The sequence below is a fragment of the Primulina huaijiensis genome, chromosome 10 (genome assembly GCF_012295235.1).
Source record: "Primulina huaijiensis isolate GDHJ02 chromosome 10, ASM1229523v2, whole genome shotgun sequence".
NCBI lineage: Eukaryota > Viridiplantae > Streptophyta > Magnoliopsida > Lamiales > Gesneriaceae > Primulina > Primulina huaijiensis.
This window is the reverse complement of record NC_133315.1, coordinates 13493256-13514032: the sequence shown is the minus strand read 5'-3', so window position 1 is coordinate 13514032 and position 20777 is coordinate 13493256. Positions and strand designations below refer to the sequence as shown.

At 35.6% G+C, this 20777-nt stretch overlaps 2 protein-coding genes and 1 long non-coding RNA gene across 5 annotated transcripts; 2 read left to right on the top strand and 1 right to left on the bottom strand.

Moving 5' to 3' along the window:
• The first annotated feature begins 2122 nt into the window (after window positions 1-2122).
• Window positions 2123-3606, top strand: LOC140985514 (aspartyl protease AED3-like). The gene has a single exon (XM_073453341.1). It carries the CDS (start codon window positions 2192-2194, stop codon window positions 3497-3499), a length of 1308 nt encoding a protein of 435 aa, XP_073309442.1. The 5' UTR covers window positions 2123-2191; the 3' UTR covers window positions 3500-3606.
• Window positions 3607-5723: 2117 nt separating this feature from the next.
• On the bottom strand, window positions 5724-19156 carry LOC140986068 (protein LNK2-like). 3 transcript variants are annotated; one of them, XM_073454043.1, is made up of 8 exons: window positions 18860-19156; window positions 15703-17031; window positions 15101-15446; window positions 14857-14986; window positions 11281-11536; window positions 7440-8105; window positions 7208-7350; window positions 5724-6138 (listed from the first exon to the last, which is right to left on the bottom strand). In XM_073454043.1, the coding sequence occupies exons 3-8, from the start codon at window positions 15327-15329 to the stop codon at window positions 5781-5783; spliced, it is 1782 nt and encodes a 593-aa protein (XP_073310144.1). In that variant the 5' UTR covers window positions 15330-15446; window positions 15703-17031; window positions 18860-19156; the 3' UTR covers window positions 5724-5780. The 3 variants fall into 3 exon arrangements, with proteins under 3 accessions (XP_073310144.1, XP_073310142.1, XP_073310143.1); XM_073454042.1 differs by lacking the exon at window positions 15703-17031 and adding an exon at window positions 6250-6608 and having other exon boundaries at window positions 5925-6138; XM_073454041.1 differs by lacking the exon at window positions 15703-17031.
• On the top strand, window positions 8112-10937 carry LOC140986069 (uncharacterized). Its single transcript, XR_012176894.1, has 2 exons — window positions 8112-8344; window positions 8419-10937. It is a non-coding gene; the product is annotated as an uncharacterized lncRNA (long non-coding RNA).
• Window positions 19157-20777: the final 1621 nt, after the last annotated feature.

Genomic DNA, 20777 nt, shown 5'->3' with positions numbered 1-20777 from the left:
CGTGATCAGAAAGTGTTTAGTGTAAGCCCGTGACCGACCGCACCATCTGCTCTATTTTCCCAAACGACAAACTCCCTTTTTCCTCGCAAAACTATCCACCATGAATTCACGATAGTGTTCATTATCATTTGCACATCTTTTTTCATTATATTAAATTCTCCTACGAATTTATAATAAAATATTTTAAAAAACACAAAAACTCCTATGAGCCGGTATCATTGGTCAATTTTGTGAAACAGATATTCTATATGAGTCATCAACGAAAAATTATTATTTATTATGTCAAATATATTAATTTTTATGTAAATATGGATATGATAGATCTGGCTCATGAATAAATATAACCGTCTTATAAAAGAGCTGCTCTTTAAAAAAAATCCAATCGATGTTTTCGGCCATGCACAGTGAGGACAAATTGGGAGCTAGCTGCTAGCTCATCGGTTTGCCTTGAGGTTTATTTCATTTCAAAATAAGTATATATATTTATTTCAGACTAGTGTATTAATTATTTACTTATTCTAATATAAATAACAGATAAACCAATCGAGCATGAGTACTTATGGTTTCATATTTATGGTTGGGTGATAAAAAAAAATTACATGAAGACAGTGTGTAAGCTGGTAGCCTAAATTGGATTTTGATCTAGTTAAGGGTGTAAATTGACTGAGTCGGTTCGCGAGTTTTTCGAGCTGTATAAAAGAAATTGATTTGTATTCGATCTTATCGAATTCGAGTCGATTTCGGACATGTTCGAACTTTTTCTCGAGCCGAATTTGAGCTCAAATTATTTTATTTGATAGTTCGCGAGCTCTTGCGAGCTTTAATATTTTATTAATATAATATAATTATATATTAACTAAATAAATTTCGAGCCTTTTAAGTGCTTATTTTCGAGTAATAATTCAAATAGTTTGCGAATATGTTCGAATATATCGACCCGAACTCGCACTCGAGCTTTAATTCGAATCGAATTCGAGCCAAAAGTTTTAAAATTTTCAACTTTGAATCGGACTCGAACTCGAATTAGTTTTCGAGCCTTCAAATTTTCGTCATATTCAGCTCGATTCGGTTCGTTTACACATTTAATCTTGGTCTGATAACATAACAAGTACTCTTTTGCCTGTTTAGACTTTTTTCGCAATAGTGTTGATATGAAATCGATCGTTGTTGATACGACGCTGAATATTGTTGATGTTACGTCAAACATTACTGATATGTCCGATATGATGTCAGTACTCAATCTGTGAAAATAAGTGTATTAAAAATGCTTTAAGAACTATTTTTTAAAATTAATCAGAGAATCAAAATCGAATTTAAGCCAACTTATAAGATGAAAATTACATTGTTCAGTGATATGTTACATTTTATTGTTTCACCATATTCAAACACACATAAATGATCTCAATTGAATTAATTTACTTATGAATAAACATATATAATCCGAAAGCAAAACTTTATTTATAATAAATAAATATAAATTTTAAATAGAATTTTTAATTGTCTATTTGTGTATATGTTAATATTACTTTCATCATTTTTATTTAACCACAGTTTTCCATATTTCCAATTTAATATTTATTAGTTATGTATAAAATTTTACCATTTTAATTTTTACATAGACATTTTTTTCACCATTTATCCAAATAGATATTAGTTTTTTGCTTCTAATTTCTTCGAAACCAAGAGGCAACAACTAGATATTAAAAAATGCTATCATAAAAAATAGAAACAACTGACATAAATAAAAAAGAAAAACAGACCCATAGTAAAATATCCACTAGACAAGATTAGATTTTCATATAAACTTTCAAAAACAACGACTATTATATACTCTCGCGCATTAAATAATGTATCGTTATTCTTTCATATGATATTTGAGAATTTGGATCATCTAATGTATTGAATTTACACGAGATGATAATATGATCATCTCGTTTAATACGACAACTCTTTAAATTTATCTCATATGGTGTGATGTCCACAAGATGATCATGTGATCATCTCGTGTAAAAAGTGCACAACATTTAGTGCTGTATTTTCAACATAGTAGAAGATCCAAATCCAATATTTGACTCGAAGTTTATAAACCATTAGAGTCTTATATCGACATTAATTAACCCAAATAATACTCCAACACATCTATAAATTCAAAAGTAGCATGATTCTCACTCAAAACTAGCTAAGCTCACCAATGGAGTACTCATCAATCATCTTCTTCTTCTTCTTCTTCCTTTCTACATCATGCATTGCTGCATTTGATCCTTCTTGTTCTTCAGATTCAGACCTGTCAATATTTCACATTTATGGCAAATGCTCACCCTTTACACCTCCCAATGAAGCTTCCTCATGGTTCAGCACAGTCATGAAAATGGCCTCAAATGATCCAAAAAGGTTCTCCTATTTGTCTTCCCTAGCTGCCCAAAAGCCCACCAGTGTCCCCATCGCCCCCGGCCAAGTTGTAAACGTCGGCAACTATGTCGTCCGGGCGAAGATCGGAACTCCGGGCCAGCTCATGTTCATGGTCTTGGACACCAGCAATGATGCTGCATGGATCCCATGCAGCGGCTGCGTGGGATGCTCCTCCACCATGTTCGACACCAATACGTCCTCCACGTTCGGGTCGTTGGACTGTTCCGCGTCTGAATGCACCCAAGTCAGCGGAACCTCGTGTCCCACCGTCGGCTCGGGTTCTTGCAACTTCAACCGGTCGTACGGGGCCGCCTCCTCGTTCTCGGCCACGCTGTCGCACGACATCCTTGGCCTCGGCAAGGATGCTATCCCAAACTACGCTTTCGGATGCATCAACGCCGTGTCCGGCGGGTCTATCCCGCCCCAGGGGTTATTGGGTCTTGGTCGAGGCTCCCTCTCATTGCTCTCTCAAACTGGGTCCCTCTACTCCGGTGTGTTTTCGTACTGTCTGCCTAGTTTCAAGAACTACTACTTCTCCGGGTCCCTCAAACTCGGACCCTTGGGTCAGCCGAAGAACATCAAAACCACCCCACTTCTCACCAGCCCGCACCGGCCATCGCTATACTATGTGAACCTCACTGGCGTCAGTGTCGGCAGGGTCAGCATCCCCTTAGCTCCGGAGCTACTCGCATTCGACCCTAACACAGGCGCCGGCACCATAATAGACTCTGGCACGGTTATAACCCGGTTCGTCCAGCCCGTGTACACCGCCATTAGAGACGAATTCACGAAGCAGGTGAAAGGGCCTTTTAGCTCATTGGGGGCTTTCGACACATGTTTTGCTGTGACCAATGAAGAAGTAGCACCAACAATCTCATTGCATTTTTCGGGGCTGGACATAAAGTTGCCAGCCGAGAATAGTTTGATACACAGTAGCTCGGGTTCTCTGGCTTGCTTGGCTATGGCGGCTGCACCAAATAATGTGAACTCGGTGTTGAACGTGATAGCCAATTTGCAGCAACAAAATTTGAGGATTTTGTTTGATACTGTCAACTCTCGTTTGGGCATTGCTCGTGAGCTTTGTAATTGATTAACCAGGCTTGTATTTTAGTTTTGATGTTGTCTTGGTCATTGTCAATGTTTGTTAAAACGAATAATTATGTCTTTTCATTACATTATTGACAGTGCTTTGGAAAACATTGTGTCCATCCAGCCCCACAGCTATATATATATATATATAAAATGTCTTTGAACATTTAGTTGTAAAAGTTTTTATTTGGCTCCAAAACTAGCAGACTCCTTAGTTGAGTGCTTGAATATTGAAATCAAGATCTCAAGTTCGAACTCCACGAAAGTTTTCTCTGTGTGAGCCTATAGTTTTCTGCAGGTTTACCTCATATTAATTCGAAGAAAACGTCCGGAAAAACCTTCTACGAAACTACCGAGGAGGGGCAAAAATACTTGTGCGGTTTGTAGGCCACTGCACATATCTGGGGCTTATCCGGTGCACACCTGAAAGCGTGGTTTGAGCCTGAAGGAGAGATTTAGACCCACAAAAACAGGAACGAGTATATTTTAGAAACACGGTCTAATTCCATTGAATCTATTCGAACCAACGATGTTTAAAATTCCATATATACATAATTATGTCCGTGCCTCTCCCTTGTCATTCCAAATTTCCATTACCCAAACTTCCTCCAACCACTATCTATTAATTTGCTTGTTCCCACTCTGTTAGTTTTCTCAATTTCTGTCTATAATTCCTTTCTATCGTACTAAAATGTTGGGACAAATGGATACTGGTTAAAAAGATGCGATCACTTACACATTCTAAACAAATTTTAGAGTGGAAATCGAAACAATGGAAGAGAGGGTTTTTTAACTCGATTTATTGCAACTTGTAGGATTGAAATACATGGTATAAAAGATTTTTGAAACGAGACGGTGATAGACATACCAAGAGGCCGATTGGATAAGGCTGCCAACTTTGTGCATTATATTGAATAATGGAGGTCTAAGTAGGCCTGACCACCATTCCAAAACAGATGGTTCCGATTCTGGAACTTTGTCAGTGTATTACATGTTACATCATGGGGCTGATTGTTCACTCGACAGCGAATACGATGTGAGTGTTAGAGTAGATGCCCTGCAAGTCAACTGTTGACTAGGGATTNAGGGGATGAGCTTGCTCAAAATATGAGAGCCCGTCATATGTTTAATAATGTGGAGTGTGGACTGTTGATTCTCTATCCTACATTCCATAGAGCGTAGAATATTGCTCCACATACAGCTTCCGTGCTAGGGCTGTGCTCAGCCCTAAGCGTCAAGCAAGAAGTAGCTCTGAGCCTCGGACGGTGCATGAAAGAAGCCGAAAAGAAAAAACAAGTTGGAAGTGCTGATCTTGAGGAATACATGGCTTCTGTGCCGTGCTTATCCAGCTTCAGTAATGCTCGCGCTTCCTACCAGTTTAGTGATTTTCTTTGAAGTAAGATATATACCGGGCTCTTGTAACTCACAGTTGCTGATGTTTGCGGTACAAATCAAGACTATAAATATAAGTTTTTAGGATTTTCTAAAGAAGAAGTACAAGGCTCGAACCGGAGCTCAGAAAATTTTGTTAGATAGTTATAACATGGACTTTGAATGCATTATATTCAAAACATAAAGTTCTCTACCACCAGCAGTATCAGACTTCAAAGATTATTTCAGTATGTATATTGTGGATCGGGATCATAACAGGCATGTATTTTTTTTTGGCCGAAGGCAGATGCTTCCCGGGTTGGTTCACAACTCCAGGTTGGTTGGCATAATTGGATTCTTGAGTCGGATGCACTCTTGGTGATTCAAGCAATGTGGACTCCTGCTCCTTATGCAATGGATGACCCCTTGTCTGAATCTATTCGAAGACTTTGTGCTCATGCTCCAGAGGCTGATATACATCATTATCCTAGAAATACTAATCGTGTGGCACATGATCTCGAGGTAGACGTTTTCTAAAACGCTAACTCAGTGTTGGAGGAAGCCATTCCATGGTTCATAAAAAATGTCATGATTTGTTTTTGTCTTAACAAGATGAAATCTGGTTCGTTATTAAAAAAACACTTATAATTTTATTTAAACATAATTTAATTAACAGCAATAATCAATATACCTAAAGCACCATTTGTAACTCGATAATACTTTAAATTTTGGATATTTCACATATATTCTTAAAGTGAGAAACAGACTTTTCTAAATAAAATCAATTAAATATAATGATATTTTCATTTTTTTTGGGAAAAATAATTGGTTACACCGGATGTTGAGAAAAAAAATAAAGCTTCTAACAAAATCAATACAAGCAAGAATCACGTACAAAAGCATCTGGTATATTAAATATGAAGCAAATATAGCCAGTTAAAGAGATTTACATAAATCAGTGCATTCCAAAATTCTTCTGTTAGACTTGAGCTACGTTTCAAACTACACATACAGAAGAACATGAATGAATGTTTTTCCATATTACAAAGAGGTGTAAAACATGTCAACACCGCATTATAGTTGCAAAAACTAAGCCCATCTTGAAGTTTTCGAACATGATAGGGTGAACTGAAGAATGACACCACTTCCTTGATAGCACATTGATCTTGACAATGAATCATGAAAAGATGAACACATAACACTTCAAAATATGACTGCCACAAACCTTTTTCCTTGTAGAATAGGCTCCTAGTACAGGTATCGTACAACCTATCAGAAAAGGGTAAAGTTAGCTAATTAATATATGTAAACTCAGTGCCAAAGGATTGGTAAGGTTGATGCGTAAAGACATGTAAACAAATTGATAGAAGAGGAAATCACTTTAATAATAATTCAGAGGCAATTCAGTTCACTCTCTGCAGCTTCACCGTTCGATATATTTTGGAGGAGTGTCTAAGCAAGGGCTGTTTTTGGACTGATCTTTATCAAAATATACACGCAAAGTTTTTGATCCACGTGGAGATTTGACAGGAGCTTTCTCAAAAGTGTCTGGAAAACGTCCCTTCGCTAAGCTTTTTAAAGTTCTTGGTTTCCTTTCATGCGAGAGGTAAGCAGATACAGGTGAATCATGTTTCTTGGAAAGTTTTCCTGATAACTCTAGAGGCCTATGGAAAAGTAAATGTGCCACGGTACGATCTGTTGGATTGGTGTCGTTCTCTTCATCAGAGATTGTACTAATTCTGTTTGGGAAAATAAACAGATGATCAAACATAGCTGATAGACCAAAATAACTTAAGCTTACTCTGTTATCAATGCTTCGGGGCTGGAGAAGAAAATGATTGGAGAGCACATGATCACATTAATTCAAAAGAAGTCTTGGAACTTATTTAAAGGTGCGTGCATTCGAAATTTGTGTCATTACAATTAAATTTTGGCCGACAAGTTAAATCTCTCCAACTGCAATAGTAAAAAGCCATTGGACTTGCAGTTGATTCAGGAGAGTAAATTTTGCTCCAAACTTCAGCATTCATACAATTCCACTAGTTTACATCCAACAACTTAATGTTATACATTCTATTTTTTCTATTAGATATGATTATCTGACAACATATTACCGATGTTTATCATCATTAAATGCTGATTGTCTTACTGGAAATCATGATCTCGCACATGATAAGTCATGATCTCGCACATGATAAGTTACAATGGTATGATCAATAATCTGTAGGTAAAGTCCAAAACTTGAAAATATTTAAAAATAAAAAATCAAGGGGCTCCCACAGTGCAACAAATGACATGCATGATTGACGTGAGTGTTCCTCACAAATTGTTAACTAACCTCTCATGAGGATCAATATCTTTGCTGAGCACTTCATATCTGCTGTTGATACTAGCTGTGTCACTAGGGCATTGCCTTTGAATAGCACTTTGAGCAAGTCGAAACAAGCTATCCCGGATGCTAAGTCTTATTTGGATGTCTAACTGCAAAAATGTCAGTTTGTGGCCGAGTTATTCCAACTTATCAGAAAAATGACCAGAAAGCATTCTACCAGCAGTGACATTTTACTAACTTTAGAAATTGTTTCGTGAAGTTGATAAAGCACTGATTCCTCCACTGAGAAATTTTCAGAAGGTATGCTAACTGCACTGGAATCATTGACTTCTGTGGACGTGCTGTGATCAAGGGAAGGCAAGGTGCTAAGATTTTCATCAACTTCTAAGTTCCCTCCTTCCATTGTTGAATGTTCAACTGATAAATGATTACCGAATTGCTGCTGCTGTTTCTGAATTGCAAGAATTGCTCTCAATTGTTGATGCCTCCGTAACTTTTCAATTTTTTCCTTGGGTGTCATTGTTGGAGGCTTCGCTGCACCATCCACTGACTTATTTGGGGAATTTGCATTGCCAATTTCATGTTTTCCTTCCACAGGATGAAACTGTGGTAAGATAGACATGGAGGGGCAGTGAAAACCATTCCCATATAAAGTAGATGACAAAAGTGGACCAGTAAATTGCTTTTGTTGGAAAGGTTCAGCCCTCTGAAACTGCCATTGCTGGCCGAGGACCAAGGGTGGATGCTGGTTAACCATTGATGGTGCGTAGTGAATGCTGAATTGCTGTGACGGGCTTGCTCGTGAGGAGCATGCATAACCTAAATCATGCAGCTGTCTGATGTCATTCTTTGCTTCTGATTTCTGGCACTCATGGCCCTTCGGCAATCTCTTTTTATTATTGCCCTGAACACATGAAAAATGTTGAAAGATAATAATCCATGGTATAATGAAGACCACATATTCATGATGGAAAGAACAATGACCGCCTATATGTTGTCCAAATTGGCCAATAATATTATGATATTTAGAGGTTAGAATAGGCTATAAATAGGACATTCACTCTGTAGTGATATATAGTTTTCTACTGCACGAAACCAAGAAAGAAAATTGAGTGAATTTGAGAGCATCAGGAGTGCTGCATTGTAGATTCAATAGAATTGCAAGAAAATTGAGTGGATTTGAGAGCATCAGGAGTGCTGCATTGTATTTTCAATAGAATTGTAGTGCAAGAATTCTATTGAAATATAATTCATTTTGATATATATTAGACTTCAAATTTATAGACTTTTCCTTTATATATTCAAACACCCAGCAAAAACAACTAGAGAAACAATCTGAAATTCATCAAAAAAAAAAAAAACAATCACAGAAAGACCAACAAAAACAGTGTGTGCTTGTTTTGGTGCCCAGGAGGAAAGCATGGGTTAATTAAGAAACCAGCTGAAACTTTATCATGGACAAATTAGTTTGAGTGAAAATCCAAAAACATATAGAAAGAGTGACATACCTTACAGTTTCTGCAGAGAAATGTCACGATAGCAAGTCATCTCAAGTGTATAATGTTTTATGAAATGATATACAAAGATGTACATAAATTCTTAACTTCCATAGATTTTGTACGGTAAATTCACTCCAACTTGTAATCTAATCAAAGAATTGTAGATAGATCTAGTCAAACATTAAGATTGGAAAATATCAACTCAATAAAAATTTATCTAACTGTGATTTGCAAAGCATTTGTCCTGTGATGAACAATCTACTGACTTTATTCTTCCTTGACTATTTAGATCATTAACTAGTACAAATATAGCATGATCAGCCCTTTTTTTATATGAAAATACTATAGCTGTCCTTCAAAATAATGAATTTCCAGTGTTATTTTCTTTTCTCATGATCAGCCTTCCACTTTTTCGATATCCAAGAACAAACAAATGAGAGGCCAAGGGGTATATTTCAAGCACAGATAGGACTGAGACAAAGGGATCCTATATTCACATTTTTGTTTAATATGGTGGTGGATGTGTTGGGGAGACTGATTGATAAGGCCAAGGCCATGGACTTAATTAGAGGGATGGATCGAGATATTTTATATTCAGTTTGAGGATGACACACTTTTCTTTGTCAAGAAGGAGAATCATGTCAGATTTTTTGTGGAAGTTGTGAGGTCGTTTTGTAAAATGTCAGGGTTAAAAATCAATTGGGAAAAGAGTGTTTTGTTGGGTCTCCATTGCGAAGAATAATTATAAGAGTTGGCTCAACAAATTGGGTATGGTACAGAGAAATGGCCAATTAAGTATTTGGGGGTGCCTTTAGGAAAAAATCCATAAAAAATCCCGTTTTGGGAACCGATTCAGACTAAGTTGTCAAAGTTTGGCAAGTTGAAAGAAAGCATTTTTTTTCAAGAGGGGGAAGGTTAACGTTGATTGTGGCCGTTTTGAATGCTTTATAGATGTATTTCATGTCTCTTTTAAGGGTACCAAAGCACGTAGCGAAGCGATGGAGAAGATTACGAGGGATTTTTTTTTTGGGATGGATCTGATGGTGAATCACGTAATCATCATCTGATTGCCTGGAAGTAGGTGTGCAAAACCAAAAATAGAGGGGGTTGGGTATTGGAAATGTTTGTTTGATGAACAGGGCCATGTTGGGGAAATGGTGGTGGAGGTTTTCGCAGAAGACGGACGTTGTGGAAGAATATCATATTGAGTAAATACGGGTTACAAGATAATGGATGGGATGTGGGTTTAGCAAGAAACATGCTGTTTAGAAGCCCATGGAAGTTTATTTCTAGATCTTAACTGAATTTTTATCAATTAATGAGGACAATGGTTAGAAAAGGTACCAAGGTCAGGTTATGGAAAGATAGATGGTAGGGGATTCTTCCTTTCGGGATCTTTATCCGTCTTTATTTCAGCTTTCTTCGGTTCATAATATGTCTATATCTTATTTTGCTTTATTTGATAATTTATCCTCTTCCCCATCATGGGACTTGCATTTTCGGATTGAAGGGAAGATGATGTCCGAGTAGATGGGGATACGTTAGGTCTTTTTTCAATCAAATCTTTCTTTGAGTCTCTCTTTTCGAGCATTAGTTTTCCCGCTTTTACTTTTTACAATGTTATTTGGAAACCTCCAGTTCCAACAAAGATTCAAGTATTCTCGTGGATAGCGATTTTGGATAAGTTGCCGACCTCAGAGATAATGCAAAAGAGCTGGCTCACGTGTGCTTTGTGCCCAAATTGGCGTGTGTTGTGTCGGAATGACATGAAGACGCGAGATCATATGTTGATTCGTTGTACATTCACGAATGGGTTGTAGGCGAAAGCTTTAGAAGAACTGAGATTGGTTTGGGTGACACCAAAATCAACGCAAGATTTATTCGATATAGATCTTGGACAGTTTCTTGGCAAGAGAGAAATTTTTTTTTGGAAAGTAGTGGTTCATGGCATATGTTGGTGTGTGCGGACAGAGAGAGATAGAAGAGTTTTTTACAATGTTAAAGATGCAAGGGAAGAGTGCTAGGAAAATATTAAGATCAAAATATTTATTTGGATTGGATCTCAAGTAGACTTTCAGAATGTCTCAATTTCAGATTTATTGAGAGATTGGGCTCTTGTGTATTTATGACAGGGCTAGGGTCTTGTCTAGTATTTTGTCGTGAGTGGATTACTAGACCGCTTATTGTAATTAAAAGCTATTAAATATTTAATAAAATAATGTTTCTTATAAAAAAAATTCAGATGTTTGGATTCTATATAACAGCTAATAGATTATAAAGTATTTGAGTTTAAATCTCATAGAAGGTTCAGAAAGTTGTTTGGCAACTAAACATATTTTTAAGTCGAGCATAAAATTTTTCAATGACAAAGAATGATTATAATCCGTAAGTTTGTTTCTTTATTTGTTTTTATCCTAGAGGGACAAGTAGCAGCTTCTTCAAACACAACCAGAAGATGATTAATCGAAGCTCGTGAATTTCCAAAAAAACGAGAAAAGAACAATAATAAAATAAAGCTGGTTATTTGCACCTTCTCTTTCACTAATAGCTCGCTATATGTTCAATAGTAATTGTGCTTGCCTGTTCATCTTTCCCAGCTTGAGACTTAATCTCGCAGAATGTTTGATTCACAGAAACAAAAGAATGGCTGGAATCTAGCATAAATTCAGCTCCAATCTCAGACCTATCTAAAGAGTTTGGTGCACCAAGAGGCATATCAGAAGAATCACCAGATGTAGGCATAAGTATCGATGTATGACTAGTAACACCTTGAGAAGACAACCATGGCTCATCAACAGTACCACCGTTCACGACTCCACATATTGGGTCGTTGTTCCTGTAAAATATCACTTGTGAGGATACTAAATTAGATGGTTGATAAGGAAACACAGTAAACCGTGATAGTAAAGATAATAGAGCTCCGGGCCATGCATTTATTCAATGAAATGAACTTTGTTTAGTTTAAAATTTTCAAAAACAAAAAAAGGGAAGATGTTTTACTATTAGTAAAATTCCAGATTTTAAGAAACTAAAATAAATTAGTAGATACAATAAAATAAATTAGGAGACACATAATTTATTTGTTTCATATTTTTGTTTCCTTGTTTTCCTATATATGTACCAGGGTAATCAATGAGAATAAATGTTATTTTCCTCTCAAACATTCTGATATTCCATGAAAAAAACTAGGGTCTGCAAAGGTGCAATGTAGCCTGCAGAACCCTAACTCAACCTTACGTTGATGCGCTCCTTCTGGGTATCACACTGCCCATAGCCGCAGAAACCAACCTCAACATTGTGTTCTTGTGCTGCTGATCCTCTTGCAGAAGTGACTGTGGTGTTAGTGCAAACCTCTTGCAGCAGCAAAGCAATCCTTTGTCTAAGTCCAAACACCCAACAAGCTCAAGAACTCGGTATTTCAGAAGCCCACAGCCTCAAGTGTAGTCCAAACAAAATCGTTTCGTAACGGCGAATAAACTTGTGACAGCATGATTTCCACCAACGGCAGCTATGGAGGAAGAACTGGCAACAACGAAGTCATGTCAGGAGAGACCGGTGATCCAACATAAAAAACTGGAGAGCTGAGAACTCCCTAACGGTTGCTAGGTTAGTCAACTCAATTGAAACGTGATTGAAAACCATTATGTCTTTACAATGGCTATGGAAGCTTGGCCGTGACATACATATCTGACTTATAGAATTCCTCTCAAATATTTGGATTAAAATCCAAATTGTGGCAAAGAAGGTAAGGACACCGAGATGCCACAACCTTTTACGATGAGATGATGTTATGGAGGCATGAACTGGATCTCTATTCTGACGACGTTTGGGAATGCCCAAATGACAGTGTTTTGAGACTTAAAGAGACAAGAATGACAGGGTTTTTATGTTTTTTGCTAGTTTCAACAAGGAGCTGGATGAAGTTAGGGTCCAAATCCTGGGAAAGAAGCCATATCCATCCTTGCATAATCAGAAATTCAAAGTGAAGGTCGGAGAAGATTTAGACCTTGTGGTACTTCAATAATCGAACATAAAATTCTGCCCTAGTGACAGAAAATACCAAGACATAGGGTGAAAGGAAGGACCTTGGTATGATCTTTGCAGACGTCGATTCATAATCAAATCTCGAGAAACCGGTTGGAAAATTCGTTGTAAGCCACTTAACCCAAAGAAGAAGGTTGGGAATGAGGGTTGCGCATTTCAGGCTGGTGGTTCATATCAGGAGAAATTCTCCTTTATATTCTTTTCCCTCCACAGAGGGACAAGTAAACCAATTGTACAAAGCTTTTTGAATTTCAAACAAGTCTTATTGCACAATAGCTGCAAAAGATAAATACCTTACCTCTGCTCCTGTCCAAAATGATTCTAATTGTCCTTGGATTATTGATTCGAGTGAAACCGATCATATCACAGGATTGTCAAACCACTTTTTCTTTTTTTAGTCCTTGTGCAAGGAACCGGAAAGTTAAAATCACATATAGCTATTTTTTAGCCATTGTAGGAAAAAGGTCTATCTTTGTGTCTCCGTTTCTTACCCTTCATGATGTTCTTCACATCCACGATTTTCCTCGTAATCTACTTTCAATAAGTAAACTAACTCAGGATAAAATCGTCTTGCTAATTTCTCTTCATTCCTAAGTCCTTTTCAGGATTTGATTACAGGGAAGGAGATTATATTTCTTTGAAAATGGATCGGATTTGGGGAAAAAAATTCAACCATTGAGTACTTGTCCCAAATCCATGATTGTTTCGTCTGATAATTTTATTATGTTATGTCATTTTAGACTTAGTTATCCAAACTTCAAGTATTTAAAACAATTGTTTCCTAAATGATTTTTTGATGAATCATCTTCATTTTAATTGGAATTATGTGAATATAAAAAACATCATCATTTCATTTCCTTCATAACCATCTAAACCCTCAAAACCCCTTTTAATAATACAAAGTGATGTTTGGTGTTCTAAATAAGCACGAATAAAATATAGTTTATCACATTTAAACATGATCACACAAGACTTTGTAATGTTTTTTTACTAAGTGACAACTCCGATGCATGCAAAGTCTCTTAAGATTTTACCAAATGGTACAAAAATAGTTTCAAACAAAGATCTAGATATTTAGGAGTGATGATGGAAATGAATATTTAATTTGATCTTAGGAAGCTTTTTCCTTAAAAATGGTATAATATATCAAACTTCATGCATCAATATTGCCCAACAAAACGTGGTGGCCCAAAGAAAAAACAAGGACCTTTTAGGTAGCTAAATCATTACTATTTTCCACAAAGGTTTTTAAGTATCTATACGGATAGCGATTTTAACTGCAGCATATCTCATTCAAGGATTGCCTCTAAAATTTTAACTTTCAAACTCCCCTTCAAATTTTAAAAACTCTTCTCCAACAACTAGAATTTAAGGATAGTTACCCTCTAAAGATTTTAGTCGCACAACCTTTGTTCATAATCACTGGAACAAAGGAAAACTTGAACTCGAGCCACCAAATGTGTCTTCCAATCACTTTCAGGAAATGGATTCTATCAGTTTTCCAAGCCAAATCATTATCATGGCTGAGATATAATTCTTGCCATAGTGACTTCACTTTATTATAATACTCAGTAACCTCTCAGACCTTGTTTTGTCTGCCACAATCTTAATTCTAGTTCAAAGATTTGCAACGAGTTTTTGAGGTTCAAGTATGTTTCTTTGACAGCATACCACAATTCTTTTGATGTGAAAAGTTGATGTGGGAAGAAACATATATGTTTTACCAATTGAAGTTTCCATCGAATTGATTATCATAAGGGAATTTTAAGCTTTCCATGTTCATCATGTCTACTTGGTGGTTGGCTGGTTGTGGTCTCCTTTATTTTGCTGGTGACATAAACAAATTTAGCTTTTTGCCATCAATCACAAGTCTGATTGACTGCACGCACTCTAGATAATTTTTTCCGCTTAATTTGTTAATGCTTGATTGAATAGGGGAATTGTCCATTCCACTCATGTTTACGGACCCTGAGTGTCACAACATGATATTTTTTTGCCTAAAGGCATTCCTTCGAAAAATAATATTGTTTCATCAAGAAAATTCAAAGGAATGAAAAACTGCAAGGCAAATGAATTCTAATAAAAAGACGAAAAATAAGAATTCTAAATTACCTGAATATCCTATCCAAATCATCAAAACTTCGGATATTTGCCCATACATAGTCGGCAAAATCACCTTGTTCTCTGTCCTCCGGTGGATTTTGAAGAAAATCATAAACTTTATCTATTTGCCCAGTTGCATCTATGTATTTAGAAGATAAACAATTAGATAATTAGATTACGAAGCCTTTTCATTGATATTTAAAATAATTGTTCGAGTAAAATAAATTTGATGCGCTATCCTTCAAAAATCAACCTTTTGTAGTCATCATATAGTTGGATGCAGCGGTGCCCATCGAATCCTGATCAACTTTCTCAAGATTTGTTATAGCTCTATCTGAACCGTCAGGCCATGAGTTAGGTAATCCCTTCGAGGGGTCATGAATGCCATACTTGCAGCTGACAACCGCTTCAACCCCATGTTCATTATTTGTACAAGGTTTCTTTTGTTCAATACGGCTAACATAAGCAGTTTCATGATTCATCTCCTTTTTTGTGGGATCTCGAGATAAAACAGGATGGTTCTTCTCATTTTGATCAGGATAAGGAACGATATGATCATCATCACTTTCCCTAGCCTCACACCAAATGATATTTTTTAACTGAACCAAAGAGAAGTAGATAGTCAGGTATTGATACAATTGCAATTAACTCAGAGACTGAAGTGTATCATGAAACATGAAGAAGCCTAATTTGCCATGAAGCTGTAATGAAACAGAAAGACCAACAACATACATAAGATGTATCCGAACAATCAGATAAGATAAATTGCAATAAAAATGAAATCATCAGTAGAAAGATCTGACTTTTGAAATATTCACGGCATTACATAAGATGAAGAGAGACACAATATCATACAGTACAGTCATGAAAGAGGAGCTGTCATCTTTCCGATTCCCTTAATCATCTTTTTTTTTTCTCTTGATACTGCCCAGCAATATGTCGGATACCACAACAGACAGCCCTGTTTCCAATGTCCCAATAATCGAGAATAATATGGCTACTTCAACCCAGAATTGCAAAATATTCAATCAGCATATCAATCGAATTGGGAAGTGCTAGAGAGACACTATCTTTACTACCTGGAAAATAAAAATGGAAGAACTAGGGTTGACGATCCCCTATCTACATGATTGTTGTCCAAGTTAGTTAAGTCAAATAAAACCAAAATTGGTATTATCATCGTCGTTTAGGTCATCCATCTGTTATAGTTCTCAAGTTGATATTTCATTTATCATCTAAAAGGGCTGATCCTAAGTTTTATTGTATTTGTGAACTTGCTAAGCACAAACATGATTCAATAAGCAATAAGAGAACACTTGGTTCTCTCTCTCTTATTCATAGTCATATTTGGGGTATGTCGACTATTCCCAATATTTCTAGTGTGGGGTGGTGGTTTGTATCTTTCATTATGTACTCAACTACTACGGATTTATCTTTTAAAAAGTTAATCAGAAGTTAGCACTATTTTTCCCAAATTTTACAACACGATCAAGACGCAATATGATGTAAAGATTAAGAGACGTAGGTAGATCTGATAATGCCAAAGACTATTACAATGAGCCCCTCTTCATTTTTCCCAATGGAAGGAATCATACACGAGTCCTCTTAAGTGCGCACCACAATATAATGAGGTGGCTGAACATAAAAATGACCACCTTTTATATCTCACAAGATCCTGTTTTTTCAACAAAAATATTTCCGAACAATATTTGGGACAAGTTGTTTTAACCGTTGCAAGTCTTATTAATCGACTTCCTACTGTGGTACTTGAGTTCAAAACCCCAACCGAAATCCTCACAAAAATTTTCCCATGTGAGTATTTCGAGCAATGTTGTTCCCAGAATTTTTGCAAGTGTCGTGTTCATTCGTGTACATTCTCAAAATAGGAGGAAAACTTGAAACACGTGCTCTTAGATGAATTTTCATTGAGTATTCCACAAAAAGGATATAAGTACTTCCAGCCACTGAATTTTCTTTAAGTATTCCTTTGTCGATGTTATGTTTGATGAAACTGAGCCCATGGGAAGAAAATATGGGAAGATAGAGACAAGGACATGTTTCTTGCTGAGTTTCCCAGGCAACTTAACTTCTTCGAGTCTCCATCCACGCCTATTTCAAAGTTTTCTTATCACGGCTCTATTATAGCATCGATCTAGTCACCAAGCCACTCCAGTCCTCTGAAGTCTGCCATACCAATTGTCAAGTCAGCCTAGTCACGCGAAATGATGAATAATGAGGGGAAACAAGACCATGTTCAATCACTAAAAACTTATTTCAGGGAGAAAATCCCACTATCTCGATTGGCCCAGAGCAATCTCCTATTCAGGCAACCATCCAGCTCCTGAAATTATTCCCACACCAACCAACAATGTCTCTCCATCAACTGAGTCTAAGAAATCCATAACTAAGCATTAACCTTTAACCAAGCACAAGCTCGCAGCTAAGCATGACACGGATCTATCAGTTGCCCTAAGCAAAGGAATTAGAACTTGCACTAACCATCCTCTATACTTATTTATGACCTAACAAAACATATCTCAAAGATATAGAACTCTGTTGAGCAACCTTCACACGATACTTATTCTGAGAAGTCTATCGGAGGTATTGGGAGACAAGAAGAGGGAGAATGCTTTGAAAACGGAAATGGAAGCTCTAGAAAAGAACAAAACATGGGAGTTAGTTCAATTACCAAAAGGAGTCAAACTACTGGGATATAGATGGGTATTTACTGTGAAATGCAAATCCGATGGGTCAAGAGAGAGACAAAGTAAGGTTAGTTAATAAAATGTAGATCCAAACCTAGGACCTTGAATTATTCCGAGATATTACATTGGTCGCGAACATGAATACGATTCGAGTTATATTGTCATTGACAGCCTATTATGGATAGAGACTACAATAGCTTGACGTAAAAAATGCATTTCTCCTTGGCGATATTGTTAGTTCAATTACAAAAAAGAGTCAAACTACTGGGATATAGATGGGTATTTACTGTGAAATTCAAATCCGATGGGTCAAGAGAGAGACAAAGCAAGGTTAGTTAATAAAATGTAGATCCAAACCTATGACCTTGATTATTCCGAGATATTACACTGGTGGCGAACATGAATATGATTGGAGTTATATTGTCATTGACAGCCTATTATGGATGGAGACTACAATAGCTTGACGTAAAAAATGCATTTCTCTGTGGCGATATAGCAGAAGAAATCTACATGCATGTTGCCCTGGGTTTGAATCTAGAGAGGGAATGGCATGTAGACTTAAAAAGGATCTCAATAGACACAAAGAATTGTTGAGAGCCTAGTTTGGACGACACACCAAAGTAATACGCATATTAAGGGACAAACGAGCTAAAATTGCCATTATTTTTCTACAACACACACTCCAAATCAGGGGGAGTGACAATCCTTGTTGGTGGACATGAATGATATGACGGTGATAGGTAATGATTGAAGAGAGATATCTAATTTTAAATAATGCTTTCTAAAGGAATTTGATATCAAGGACTGGGGAGGTTGAAAACAACTTTTGTTGCTAGAATCACTCTCGATTCTCCAAAAGGGTCAATCTTGGGTCTCAATATTCTGTAGTAGTATGTCACAATATCTCGACCCAAAGGTGTTTCTTGTGATCCGAGTTTATGCAATTTTCACTGTCCATTTTCTGGAGCATAAAACTTGGTCTATTAGTTGCTATAGTCCATGACTTAAATGCTGATGTGAGTAATTAACATCATTTCACCAAAGAATACATATGAAAGAAATCTAGGTAAATCACGTCAGACACAAAGCATTCAGTTCAATCATCAAGAAAAATAATCGAAACAGAAAGAAGTTCAAAATAATCTATTCGTTTCAATGCCTTAAATGGTGCATATATTCAAATAAAAATCACACAATCGATCATTCAAGAATATTTTCTCAAATATTATTCTCCTTTACTCTCACGAGTCACGGAAGCCACTAGCCAGCCAAAAAAACAAAGAAAAACAAAAAACAAACGCACATACCTCCTTGTCATTCCAATCAAACATAGCCATGAAATAAAGAAAAAATCGCTTAACCAGATCGAAAAAACAGCAGTTTCACTAAATCCAGATTCGAGTATAGCCAAATTTCCTCCAAGCAAGCTTTGTTGAACAAAAGCATTGATCAAGAAAACAATAACAAGATTCCATTAATTCTATTTATTCATCCTGCTTCCTGAAGGGTAAACAGGGGGAGGGCCGTTTCTTCAGAAGTGGGACTTTCAGACAAGACTGATTTAGTGGAGAGAGAAGAGCATGGTAGGGTGGTGGGGCCCAATCCCACGTNTCTCTCACAAGAATTTTTGTGTTAATTCATTATATTAATCATAAACTGCTCAAAAATATCTAAAAACAGACAAAAATTTAAGTTGAGTTCATGTATCAGATTTATAAAATCTGTAATTATCATCATCTCCATCACCTATCATTAATAAGAGAAAGACGATCAAAAGGTGAAGAATTTAAATTTCCGCAATTAAGTATTTTAGAGATCTGATTCGGATTAGGATTCAAAAATTTTAATGGGGCCTCTAACAATTAAAAAATAAAAGTAAATTTGCTTTAAATTATGACATTCAAACTTAAATTTGCAATCAGTTTCAATCAAAAAATTTATGTGCTTTCACTCTTAGTTCCATAACAAAATGTGTTTACAATCTCTGATCTCATATGTTTTTTCTTGAATGAAAATCAGTACAAAAAAATTAAAAACATGGTACTAATATATGAAATTTGAGTATCAACTATTCAGATCTGATACTAGTATATAATTTTTGAGTACTCAAATAAATAAATATTGATATTAATGATACATTAGTCTTTTCATATGAAAATCAATATAAAGCATTACAAATATTATATTAATATATGATATTTGAGTATCAACGGTTTCATATCTGGTACTAATATATGATTTTTGATTATACAAACATGTCTATCAAATGATGATATTAATAAATTTATTCCAATTTTATACTCAAAATCTTATTTATATTAGATCTAAAATAGTTAGTACTCAAATATCATATACTAGTTTCATATTTTCAATGTTTTGTATCAATTTTCAACCGAAAAGACAATATTAATATTTGTTATACATGTTTGGATACTCAAAAATCGTATATTAATACACGATCTAAAACAATTTATAATCAAATATGGTATATCAAAACATAAATACAATATTATAATTGATTCAATTAAAATAAATGACTAAAAATATTACATCTCATAATATCTTTATTCATAATTCGAGCTTAAAATCATTTCCCATACAATGAGTAATGTGGTTTCGTCTAATGGGAATTGAGACCAATGGAAGATTCGTCAAGTGGTGGAATGTTGCAACTTACAAATTATATTATACTAGGTATGGACACCTCAATATTTTGACTGTGTTTACCCAACTTGATGTGCAATATATGATAAATTTTGTTCATAGTTTAAAGATGATAAATTTTGTGTTTTTTTTACATGTTTAACTTTACCGGTGGAAAAACCTAAAGAGACCAAATATGGGGAGGAAAAAAGTTGGCATTGTAGATACTAAATAATTGTAGTAAATTAGTTTATGCATATGTGATATATTTTGGTGTGAATTGATATATATTCAACGTAAGAATGTCTATATTTGAAAATGTTTTAAATTGTACTATATAATTTGGTTAGATGTGTATGCATGTTGGAATATCTGAAAGTTTTATTTAAGCTTTTGCAAAAAAAAAAAAAGAATAGTTAAATTAAAAAAAAAAAATAGTATGTATGGATAAAACATGCTTATTACTAAAATTTTAAAAATTGGCATTGTAAATACTAAAAAACTGTAGTTATTTAGTTTATGTATATGTAGTATATTTTGGTATGAATTGATATATATTAAATGTAAGAATATATATATATA